This window comes from Vanellus vanellus (assembly GCF_965231255.1).
Source record: "Vanellus vanellus genome assembly, chromosome: 2".
NCBI classification, from domain to species: Eukaryota; Metazoa; Chordata; class Aves; order Charadriiformes; family Charadriidae; genus Vanellus; species Vanellus vanellus.
This window is the reverse complement of record NC_138906.1, coordinates 119,161,179-119,174,229: the sequence shown is the minus strand read 5'-3', so window position 1 is coordinate 119,174,229 and position 13,051 is coordinate 119,161,179. Positions and strand designations below refer to the sequence as shown.

The 13,051-nt window shown below is 35.4% G+C and overlaps 1 protein-coding gene across 2 annotated transcripts in view; it reads right to left on the bottom strand.

Annotated features, from left to right (window-relative positions):
* The window catches only part of TTC39C (tetratricopeptide repeat domain 39C), a 37,329-nt gene that overhangs the window by 15,061 nt on the left and 9,217 nt on the right, over nucleotides 1-13,051 (bottom strand). Inside the window, exons 2-6 of one of the 2 annotated variants that reach the window (XM_082498882.1) lie at nucleotides 10,299-10,347; nucleotides 8,638-8,766; nucleotides 7,558-7,672; nucleotides 3,806-4,160; nucleotides 2,302-2,470 (exon numbers count right to left, since the gene is read on the bottom strand). In XM_082498882.1, coding sequence (XP_082355008.1) covers nucleotides 2,302-2,470; nucleotides 3,806-4,160; nucleotides 7,558-7,672; nucleotides 8,638-8,766; nucleotides 10,299-10,347 — 817 coding nt within the window. The remainder of the gene's footprint in view (nucleotides 1-2,301; nucleotides 2,471-3,805; nucleotides 4,161-7,557; nucleotides 7,673-8,637; nucleotides 8,767-10,298; nucleotides 10,348-13,051) is intronic. The other variant, XM_082498883.1, reaches the window with a different exon arrangement.

Genomic DNA, 13,051 nt, shown 5'->3' with positions numbered 1-13,051 from the left:
CACACGAGCTCTTCTGTATAACAACATATAAGCTGCCGTTCATCTGCGTACAATTAAATTTTATCACAGAATTGTTAAAAGATTACAGATGTTAAAGACTATAAGATATACAAGCTTTAGCTCAAAGTATACTTTAAGTGCTTACAGGTTAAAGCAGAGACTTACTAGTTTCGGCACGTCATCTCAAAATAATATTCCCATGCCTGGCAGAAAGAATTTAAACCTACCTGTGTATTAACAATTTCAAAGAAGGCCATATAAGCACTTTGTAGGTTTTGCAGGACCTTCACTCGGGCCTCTGAGAGGTGAGATGGAAATTACTACTCAGCATATTAGTTTGTAATCCAAGAGTATATGTGCGCTTCTGGTTCAGAATGTAGAATAAGGCCAATGCCAGGATTTGGGACATATGTAACTACAAGTATATTGTGCATAAATCTAGTATAGCTCCCCATGCCATTGCCACCACATTTTCACACATCTGCCTTCACTATTATGTCAACAACATTGGAGCAAATTAAGTTTGCAAAATTCCTAATATAGTCTATAGAAGAGCTTGAGACATTTAACCAAAACATTTAGACACAGCAAAGCCTCAGTACTACAGTACCACTTAGAACAAAAGCATGACGGGGGAACAAACGAAAAAAAAAAAAAAAAACATAGCAACAAATAACCCACACCAAAACAAAACAAAAAAATAGAGAGGGTCCTGAAAAAAAGCTCTCATGCAAAAAAATACGTGAATAGGGACATTTAATTCCTGTTAGCAACTAATAAGCATTCTGCTGACTAGGGGTATGGCTACATAGCATAATCCATAGCGTTCTGCCTGCCTCAGCTAACTGCGCTATCATGGCTACACAGTCTATGGCACAAACTATTTCACTTGGAGCTAAACTTCAATGTCTATATGGAGTATCATTTAACGCACAAATACTAAGATAACAGGTAAAGAACTCTGCTTTGAAACATAACAGTACTCCAGAAAGGGACTGACTGTACAAAACTGACACTCATCCCAAACCTAACCTCTGTATTTATACATAGAAACATGTACTCAGTTTATTGACAATTATGTTTACAATTTTGCCCTGAAAGTCAGAATAATCATATAATAGTTTAATTTTATTCCTCATGACATTAAACACGAAAAAAGTTTCACATACCAAGTCACGCTCTGGCAATCAACATATTTACATTTTTAACTTCACTTGTGTTCATACACATCTAATTGAACCAAGACCAGTAAAATCCTTCCCACTCAGAAAACAGCAATACCTCCCATAGGCTTCCCAAGCTTGCCTGTGACAGTGTAATTCCCCAAATGCACTTTTGCATTCAGAAAGATAGCAAAAAGAGAAAAACAATATCCAAACCCCATGCAAGTATATGCCTGCAAAATCTGATAGGTCACAGAGTGTGCCCCCACTGTTCTGCTACTGTTGTTACTTCCCTCAAAATATTAAGTTGTATTTGCGAGAGTTAACTGCAAACCCTAGCAAAGAATGACCATCAATGTTAAGAGCTGGATTAACTCTTGTAACTATGATGTTGAGATGAAGGGTTGAACATTCCAGTTTTGTGCTTTTGTGTTGGGTTTTCTTGTTAATGTAATCGCTCTGGAAATATTCTAGTCTGATAAGAGCAGCAGCCAGGAGCTGAGTAGTTTGAGGTACTCATCACCATCTTGTATTATCACAGATTCTTAAAGAGTAACTCAGCCAAAAGCAACGAGGCTGCTGCAGTGTTTGAACAACACTCTGCAACAGCATGCAGAAAAACATTTTTGGTGAATAAATTTGTGCTTGGGTCAGAGCTCACTCTTAGCAACAGAAAACATCCTGGTTTGACCTCGTAAAAGCCAAAGCAGTTATTTGAGAGAAATTATTGCAGAGAATTAGCTGTATACGACAATGCATAAAATGAGAAGCAGAAGATAAATACTATGTACTCAGCAGATAATAGATTTTAGCTTGACAAGCAAAACTGAAATAGCTATTTATACCACAAGAAACTCATGAGTGACCGAAAGCACTTCCTTTTAGCACAGAGCTACAAATGTATCAAGCAGCTGAAAAAGAATTTCAAAGTGCCATTAATTTGGATAGAAGTAGTAGAAGAGCAGGTTTGGCATGTGAATTTGAAACTAGGATTCCTTTCTTCTTATTTATCTTTGTATGTATCTGTATCTTTAGGCACAATTTCCTGAAGCTGCACGTTCATTCACATCAGGAAAACATAAAATAAAGAAGGCAGAGGGGAGGTGGAATTAGTCAAAAGGGTGAAAACATGCAGTACCTCTAATCGCTGTATCCTTCCCTTGAAGAACATGAACAGAGAGGAATTTGGATAAGCAGATTCTTTTTTTGCAAGAATTTCTTTTGCCTCTTTCAACCCTGCCTTGTTATCGCTGCCATCAAGGGCAAAAAAGGGACGAACAACTGTGTGGTACCACAACAGAGCTAATCTAAAAGAAACATAAGAGTAAAAAGGATTACAGCTCATAAACAGAAATTTGAGGATAACGTTCTACACAGGTAAATTTATTAAACGATTCTGAAAGACAAAGATAGATATGAATCTTCTCTTATACAACCTGGCTTTAAAACAAACACCATATTGCTGCCATACATCAATGTACTCCTAAACTGCACCTGAACATACAATTCAGTACACATTACCCACAGGTAAAGTAACAAATCAAGCTCATAGCATCAAAGCAGTTGACCATTTAGAACTCTGTAGGTTTTAAAAAAGAAAAACCAACAGGAAAACTTTGAAAACAAAGTGTTCTTTAGCAGGGAAAAAACCCCAAACTAACAAACAAAACCAACAACAAAACTAAACATACATCAACAGACACACTTGAAATCAATGTCAAAAAGAAATACATCCAGTGTTCAGAAGCACAGAGATCTACACAACTTACATTGCTGCTGGAAACAAGAGCAGAGCACAAAGATTTCCAAGACCATCTGAAGGAATAAACACCCCCAAAAATACCACTTTTCTTCCCCAGAAAGGAGTAAGAACAAATCAACAGGAACATTTAATCCTAAGATCTCTTAACCTATCAGAAATCCAATTCTTCTCCCTAACAAGAGACTTTAGCTCTGCTGTCAATGTTTCAAAAGTGACATCTGATGGTGCATGCAGTAGGTCCAGTAATAGAAGCATTAATCTGGAAATAATGGAATAATAAACCCATTTATGAGGGCAGTTTAAACAAATCTGGCTAATCATTCACCTGATAAAAAGACCTGAATGCAGGTGCAGGATGAAGGCTTGCGAAGGAGCATACACAAAAAAATACTCCTCTAAAAAGACTATAAGGGAACATCCCATTTTACTCAGATGCTAAAATTAAAAATAAACTGGAAAAGATCTTTGGCTAATAGTAAGATAAATAGCTAAGTGAAATGAAATCAATGACTCATACAAAATAGCATGCTCTCCATAGCAGAGAATATAACTCACATAAATTTACTCAGCCTTCAGGGGGTGCTTTAATTTACTCTGCTGGCATATAAATTACTAGACATTAGAATAGCAGGTACCGAAGAACACAGAAAAATACTGACACAAACCCCAAATACATGTAAATAACTAACAGCAGAGAGATCTCATACACTAGTAAGTGACGAATTTACTAAACCATGGCATGTTAAACAACAAGCTACGAGTTTATTTTACCTGCTGTTGTTTCCTTTAAAGCAACATGACTTTTTGGTTTTGACTTTTTTCCAGTTACTTACTTTTAGTACTAAGTTATCTACCAAAGCATTTCAATATAGCTACTCACGTAGCTAAAGGGGCCTTCATGTCCTTACTTTCACTTGCATACATCAGTGAAGAAAGCCCCTGTAGGCGGTCTCCAGGAAAACCCAGCAGGTTGATGATTTTGAGCAGGTTTGGGGGCACCATGGATATGCAAAGATGAAAAAGTCCATATCCAAAGCTAACAGCACCTTTCAGTCTGTTTAGCGAATCCTCCGTTACACCTTCTGCAGCAATATGATTATCATTTGCAGCATCAGAAGTCAAGGATTCCTGAGTTGTTTTCTTCTGATATATTTCCTGAAGTGTATTAATGTCCGTATAGCACTTATTGTAAATTTTCCAGGCTTTTCGGAGTATCCACCCACCTTTTATGTATGCTAAAAGTTAAGGAAAAAATATTTCAAGGACATATTTCAGACGTGGAACATAGAAAGTAGTAAATGACATTTCACAAATCCTAGGATGCTCTCTCTATTTGGATTAACTTACTGTATAAAGGATTTTGTAATAGCTACTGTCCTCTCAAAGAGGTCTTTTATACTGGGCAGTACAAACCTTTCAACCAGAGACTTTAAAACAGCATGCAATACAAAGGGACTTCCCTTCAGCTATGTAGCAACACAACTGTCAGAAAGAAATACAGAAATTAAAGAACTTAATGCTGGATTCCGCTCCACTACAGAGTGGAGATGAAATGGCTGCCTGGCAAACAGCAAGAATCAAAACTCAATGAAGAGATTATACCTCTTAAGCCCAAATGATGTTACAAGACAGCTGATGGGAAAATACTATGAAAACACCTTCCTTTGGGTTAGAAAATAATATTTTCAACACCATTAATTTCCCTGCCTCTCATATGAACACAGCGTCTTATAATTAAGAAATAAATCTAAAAAAAAAAAAACAACAGAAGAATGCATACATTTTATGATTCTAAAACATTTTTCAGTTGCCTAACTTCCTCAATTACGAATGTAAGCTGGGACCCTAAATTTCCCTGAAAATCTGGTCTTCAGCATTCTCAGTTGAGAATGAGAGAATTATCAGTCTCGTTACCCTCTTTGCAGGAGGGTAAAGAAAGGCATGACACCAAAAGGTGAAGATGTCCAATTTGCCTATTTACACAGCACTCATCTTGGTTATAGCACATCCCTGGATAAGGATAAGTGGTAAACAGAAAAACACACACAGAATATACTTGTACATCTTAATTGTAAAAGCAGACACCAGCATTTTGTCTGTGATAGAGCCCTGAGAGTTAGGAACTGCAGTGACAAAGGATTTAACTAAAAATGAGAGAAAATAAAAGCATAGTTATAGCAGCAGTGTTCTAAACAGATATCAACAAATTTGCAGAGATCGTTGTTATGACTGATGCCAGAATTAGATCATAACAGGTGGGGTGTGTCAAAGAAAAGGAAAACGCTATTAATACCAAACCACAAAGAGGGGCTGAAGCTAGTTTGACATTCCTAAGAAACCTCACTGAGAGAGACTGCAAAATTTGTATTCTCAGTTGCGACAGAAGGATTCTGTCAACATGAACTTAAAGTATTAAAAACATTAATCCTCTATCTTGAGTTCCATATTAAAGTGCTATAATAAAAAATGTAAACCCTTGCCATGATTCAGCTGCATTACAAGACTACCATTACTTCAATTTTAAGCAATTAGGTCACTTTTTGGCTGCACAGAATATTTTAAAAGTTATGCGGTTCACCACAAAATGAATGCTCATACAACTATGCATAGCAATGCAGCAGACAAATAATAAGGAAATACCCACATTTTACTTATCCTACGGATAGCTATTAGCAGAAACACTAACTACTGTGTTCTGATGCATGCATCAAATGGAAAGGATAGGATGTCAAAAAAAGTATAGTTTTAGATTTTACTTCCGTCAGTGTGCTTTTATTAAGAGTTCACTAACACAGCATAACCCTAACACATTTGATATACTAAGATAAAACAATCTAACAAATTAAAATAATGAATTTCTGACTTTTCAAACATAAAAATTAAATCAAGCCCACTTACTGAGCTGATTTCCCAACATGAACTTCTGAAAGTACTCAGACCCATGACATCAGTGGTAAATATTAAGAAAAGGTAGTTCAATATTGCTGTGGGAAGCTAATATAAGTTGCTGTGTTACTAACTTTATGATGAAGCTATTTGTAATACATCCATGAGGGTGGAAAAGAAAAATCTAAAATGTGTTAGGCATATGAGAAAGCAGCTTGCATGTCATCATATGCTTCTTGTCAAACTGTTCCAGGAAGAAAAACAGAGGAAATTTTTTATCCATCCACCAATCAGAAATATTTGTCTGCCTCTGAAGAATGCCTTTTTTTTTTTTTTTAATTACACTCATTTGAATAATCTGGTTGCTACTTCTGTACAGGAACATGATAAAAACAAAAGATGTTTATACATAATCAGAAAGATAATATACTTAAAAAAATGAAATAATGGATCCAACAGTTCAGCAACAGCAATAACTAGCAGTCACTGAGGTGGCATTTAACAGCTTGAAATTTTAACTAAAGATTTCGGGTGTATTTTTCACTCAGCAAAGTAACTCAAATATACTACAAGTTCTGCAGTACTCTGCTACCCACTTCAGTTCTCTGAGCAGCAGACGAGAGAAAAGGAACAGACACCACGCTCAGTTACAGCATCCAACCCAGCTGTGCAGCTGCAGAATATATACTGAAATAAGGAAAAAGCTTCAAAAGGGGGGAACAACCCACAAATGAAAACCCAGAACTGCATCAAAAATAGTAAGAAAACCTTTCTGCAGCACTACATGCACAGCAGACAAATACCCCCTGTATTTCTGCTAGCTGGAACCAAATGCATTCTTGATGCCATGGCTATAGAAGAACTCAAGTCTGCACATTGCAGAAAGCATTACATCCCTGACTGACATCCCTAGAGTTATTTTAAATAACCCGAATGTTATTTCCCCAATTCCTTTCAGCTGATCAGCAGGGTTTTCAGTGACAATCTGGTCTGACTGCCTTCTCCTGGTCTTCACTGATTTGGTAAGAACCTGGGAACACGCTCACTTTGTATATGACCTTGACCACATTTTCTATAAACACATGAATAAAGGCATGTTTTAAGATTATGCAAGAGATCCAGAAATGCAAGAGAACATTAGAAACAGCTTTGTATCTGAGATGAGAAGGTTTGTATTCAACATGACGGGATTAACCTCTTTGGCATGCAAGGATGCACTATGGTGACCAGAGAATAAGAACTGATTCAGCAGTTTCATCTTCAATATGCTCATTTAAAATTACTTTCACTGGCAGTTTGTCATCTCCCTGAGTTGTCATGAACGTAACACATATAGACTATTAGGATTTTCCCAGTGGCCCGGATTTATAGCCTCTTTCATCTTGCAGGCCACACGGAGCACACAGATGCTACCCATCTTTGTACCAACTCCTCAAATGCCTCTATGGGAGCATGCAAAGGATTCCAACCTATATAAGGAGAATCAGTTGAATATGATTATTGGTCTGAAAAAAGCAGAAAGCTGCAATCTGTAGCAGTCCAACTCATTTTATGATACTGCTACCTATACAAAGGTAGAACAATACCTCTGCAAGTGTACCAATCTTGGAATGTCTCAAATAGAACTGTGCTCTTTCTTACAAAACAATCATCTTTACTGATAGTTATATAGCCACTTTACGATCAAGCTTTATTAAAAAGGTTGTCATGCAAAAAATATATCTAAACATTAAAGCCACAGCACACCTGATAACTCTTGTTTTACAAACGAGAGCACAGCCAAGTAGACTTGACAGTCTGCTACAATTATTTGTCTTTGCAGACGATCTATCATGGATAGAGTGGATTTTCGTCCATCAACCTGTTTGAAATATACAAACACAGAGCACAGAAAAATGTTAACAAAGATAATACAGAATACCAGTCTAAACATGACAAATAAAAGATCAAAAAAATAACTACAAGTGGTAGTATTGCTACTAAATTAACTCAGCATTTTGAAGTGCAAAACTACGCTAAAAGTTTTTTGACAGCTCATCAAGCAAGCTACTGTTTAATAAACATATGCTATCAACTATTTTTCTTAAGATTCTACAAATACTCAGAACAGATTTACATCTCATTTGATTATTACTAAATAGATCAGACATGCAACTAAAAGATGTTAGACAGAAGGGCACAGAAATGGGTATATGACAAGTGGCAGGGAAAATACAGTACCCAAGAGCAGAGAGCTAAGTATGTCAGGTTCTATACTTTTTACCAAGTAAACTAGATATTGAAGACAAATTTTCTGCTGTAGGTCTGCTGCATCACACTAGGCAGGCCACTAGACACTTCTATACTACTACTTTAACTAGTTCCCAATCTGCATACTTTATTCTTCCTTCATTATTTAGAATGAAAAACCTAAAAATGGAAGGAAAGTTCCCAAGGAATATGCCTGGCACACAGCACTATGAAGCCTCAATCTCACAACTTTTGAACATTACTAGAACACATATGAATCAAACTTAGCCTGAATTAGACAGGCTATAGGCTTCCTGAAATAATTTTAGTAGGTGACTGATTTGAGGTGTTAAGAAAGTAATTACTAACGTCAACACAACCTGCTGATTTACAAGATGAATTACCTGAGTCTGGCTATTTTATGAAACTTAGGAAGTCCAAGCAAACTATTTGACTTAATTTCTAAATTTATTATTAATCTCAACTGCTCTTTGCATATCAAAAATAATCTTTTCAAAATACAAAGAAGACAGAAACAAAGTTTCCAGAAATATTTGTCCAATACACAATTCCATATTTTATAAATAATGTTCTTACATTCTTTTTAATTTTATTCTTGATTGTTTCTATAACTCCAGCTTCTTCACTTTCACAAAGTTTCTCTGTAGCCTTTAAGTCATCACATGCCAGCTGCATTTTCTCCTCTTCAAATGTCATCATGGCATTCTACCAAGAACCAAACATATTTGAATGGTAAAAATCATATATATTTTTATTTCTACAAAAGCTACAGGACAGTAAAAGTTTTCATAAAAACTTGACAGTAAAACTTACTTTTTTTCTTAAAACCTATTAATGCACACACAGATCAGTACACATACTTCTACACAGAAACATCAAACTAGAGATTTGAGAACGCTTTACTAAAAATTTCAAGACAAATCAGAACATACTAAGTCTTGTCCCCTTGTCTTAACAAAGCTTCACAGGCAGTCAAACTGAATGAGCTGTCACATTACATTAGCGGAAGAAAGACTTATATAAATTAATTTTCAATTATTGTTACGTAAGGCACGATTTGCATCTGTGCAGATACTGCTTTTTTGTACAATTCATCCACATAAATAGCAGGCCTCGAAAGTCAGTAACAAGTAACAGCTATTGCCTTTTTCAAAATAATAACCACATTTCCTACATATGTAGGAAGGGAAGAAAAATGCATCCAACTCCAACTACTGCTGAACCAATTTAGAAAGAATTTCAGAACAAGTAACTTCTTATCTTGATGCTTTATTAAACGAAAGCTCTGAATGACACAGGCACACAAAGTGCTGTTGCTATGTTTAGAACAGTAGCTAAGCAAGATATTTTCAAGATCCACTGATGCTGCACTGTGATGTTACACTGGTTCAGTGCATCAATTCAGATAAGCAAGCCTGAGAGATTCTCCCTCTTTTCTTTCCCCTCTCTGTTAAAAGCAAGCATATGCCCCAGGAGGTTTCCTAACCAATATATTTTTTCATATTGCATAGTCTACAGACCCTAGAGAGAATTTAAATTAATTTCACTTACAACTTAGCTATTTCTGGCATAAATTCTCTCTTTAAAAAGAGTATTACCATAGATAATTTCTGGTGTACTCTAAGATTATGCAGCAAAATCAGAATAAGGACAATCTAAAAATCAAGATCCAAACATTTTCTAACACACCTGCTCAGTTTTTATATAAGATATTCCCACTTCTAATACAATAAAAAAAATAAAAATAAAAGCATTTAACTGACCTAACTTGCTCATTACAACTCTTTAGTCAGCCAATATTCTCAGTTCTCATATATTCAAAAAGGAAGCAATGTGAATGGATTGAATTAACAACTTTCACCCAGCCGTATGAAGAAGTTTTCAATAGCAAAAGCCATCAGGAAAATGGCATTTATGACTAATTATTTTAATAATACCTCTACTGCTTATTTAAGAGAGGGTTTTATTATGGCTTTTCGAATGGAACACATTATTATTTCATACATTTGAGAAGCTGAATCACAGAACCTTTACTTTCTATTTAAACCATGTGAGTAAACAAGTTTTAGAAAACATAATTTGTGTTCTAGCTACATTTAATCTAAAACTTTTAAAAAATTAAGTCTCATAAAAAAAAAAACCAACAAATTAAAGTATCCACTGTTATGAACAGACATGCACATACAAACATTAACCACATGAGAAGAGATGCATACTCTCTACTCCCGGCTACTCACCAAAAAGCTGACAAAACTGGCTCCAAAGCTCATTAATGGGCTATGGTTTCTGTGAAGTAAACAAAATGCAATTACTATATGCGCAGGTATTTCCTATCATAAAGATCAATATTGCATTTCTCGATTTTAACATATATCTGTAAATAAATCTTGGGGTTTTTATATCAAGTTACAAACAAATGTCCTATCATTCTTCAAGATATAACAGAAATGGAAAGCCAAAAACTTCTTCATTTTCACGGACTTCAACATATCTTTAAAAAAATAATTTTTCAAGCATTAAGTTGCAGATATTTTTTAAGAAAAACCACTGCCATCAGGACATTCAGTGCAGGTAAAAAAAAAAAAAAAAGTAAGAGCATCACAAAATTAAAGATCCACTAATTCTACTTTTTGTGACCCATCACTACAATTTTGACCTAGCAGACAAGTGTTAACTGGTTTTATTAAGAGATTCCTACTTCCCCCTGTTCCTATTAATTTAATCTACTCTACTCAGATTTCAGACAAATGCATATGTCACATGATATAAATTGCTGGAAATACAAAATTCTTATAAGGTTTATGACTTGATAGCTGCTTTGTTTCAAGCCCAGAATACACATCTTACTACATTATGTGGAACAGTTTTAAGATGTTTCACCTATTCTGTTTGCAGGGATATTCCAAAAGGTTGAAATCAATTGCTAGATCAAAAAATGTAGGCAGCCAAAATTTTGCTAATATACATGACAGGTTTCAAGCTTCAGGGCTATTGTAGTCACACACCACAAGGCTGCAGTAATGTCATATAGAAGGCATTTAAAAAAAAAAAAAAATAATAATAATTGCAGGATCTCAGCAGTATCACTGATCCACACTGTTCAGCAGTGGGCTGACAGGTTAAGATGTCCATGTGAAAACTTCCCCACCGGAGTAAGGATAAAATACATATAGCAGTCCAGAAGAAAAAATTATATACAAACATTGACTTTCAGGATTTAAGAGTTGGGAACATTTACACTACAGGTACATATATTGCTTTAGTACAGGTACATATATTGCTTTAGTACAGTACTTATGCTGTTTCCAACCTAATTAGGCAAGCATCAGATTAAAGTCAGGGTTTTAAAATAGGACAAGCACTTGAAACACATGGAGAAAATAGTATATTGCTTATTAGAACACAAATTTCCAATAGTAAAGCTGCATTATAATACAAGAGTTTGGGGTTTTTTTTAAGGCAGTCATCAATATTCCCCCTTCTCCCTTTTTGATTTAGAATAATATCTAAAAGCAAGGACACTAACAAGAAGAAAGGAAAACGAGGAAGATAAACACAGCAAGTTATAACAGAAAAACCTTCCCATTTTATATACATAACGCTATTCTCGATATACATATAAGATCGACATAACTTGTCGCATTTTATTGCCTTTTTTTTTTTTAAAAAAAAAGAAAAATAGGTTAGGTATTTTCCCCTTTGTTGGCAGGCCAACAAGAACAGCTGCCAGTAAATGCCTCTGGACTGTTCTCTACCAACAGCTGTGTTACAAAGAGCAGTAGAAATCAGCTACACAAGTTGTACTTGCAGCAGCTGGCACCTGCAGCATGAACTCTTGCTGCAGAGGGCACATGGGACCCTCACAATCCACTTTTCAACCCACGAGGCATGCAGGACCCATTCAGCAGCCAGTTTTATCACCCTACTCTACAGCACGTATCATCCACCATACATTTCAAGGTCACACCTACTGCATTATCAACACCCAATGGATCAAAAACTGCAGAACAGACCAGCACAGGAACTATTTACGTTTATGTCCTTATGTATGAAGTCACACTTACATCATACTTTCAAGAAAGCTCAAAAATAAATCAAGTGTTTCATTTATGAGCTTTCTTAGGTCTACCTACACAGAGAGAAAGCAGTTCTGGGGAGGCGAAGCAGGTAGGCATCTCTAGATAATCAATCTTTCATATTGAAGTCCATTCAGAGCAGAAAATTGTCAGAGAAACACTGTTTAATCATAGTGAATGAATTAAGAGACATCAACCACAACAATCTTTGAATATAACCAGAAAAACAAAGATGCATAATCATAAGAAATAGTTAATCAGTTTGCACTATTCAGTAAGATTCTTAATATTCACTTCTTGAATATTAAGCTTCCATCCACACTGAAAATTTTACTTCCCTACCAAGAATGGATCCAAAGAAATTATGTTAATGGAATAACTAAAATTTGAGCATCTGAACCCCTGTAAAAAAACTACTTGTAAAACTGATTAAGTATCACACTCTTACTAAAATTTTGCACAATAGGAGCAATATTTTGAGGTTTTTTTTCCCCTCTGAAACATACACAAGGAAATAAAATAAGCTGAGCAACACATGCATTTAGCTCTCAGAAGAAATTAGCATCCAGGCATTCCTTGGAAATTGGCAAGAAGGATAGGAGTTTTATCAGCAAAACATAAATAGAAATTAAATACCGTGGAATTTTAGAATAGTAACAGTGTTGCATATGAAAACATTTTATGTTCCAGACTATTTTTCACGTTCTATGAATTTATAAAAAAGATCCTGCTGTTGCAGAAATAGCTATTGAAGCTTAAAAAAAAACCCCCAAAAAGCCCACAAAACAAAACAAACAAACAAAAACCAAACATCTGCTGTAGAGGTAAATTGATTCTCTGTCTATGGGAACAATATTTTCAAATAGAGCAACTTGAATAATAGCCATGTTTGGGAGTGAAACCACTAAAAACTG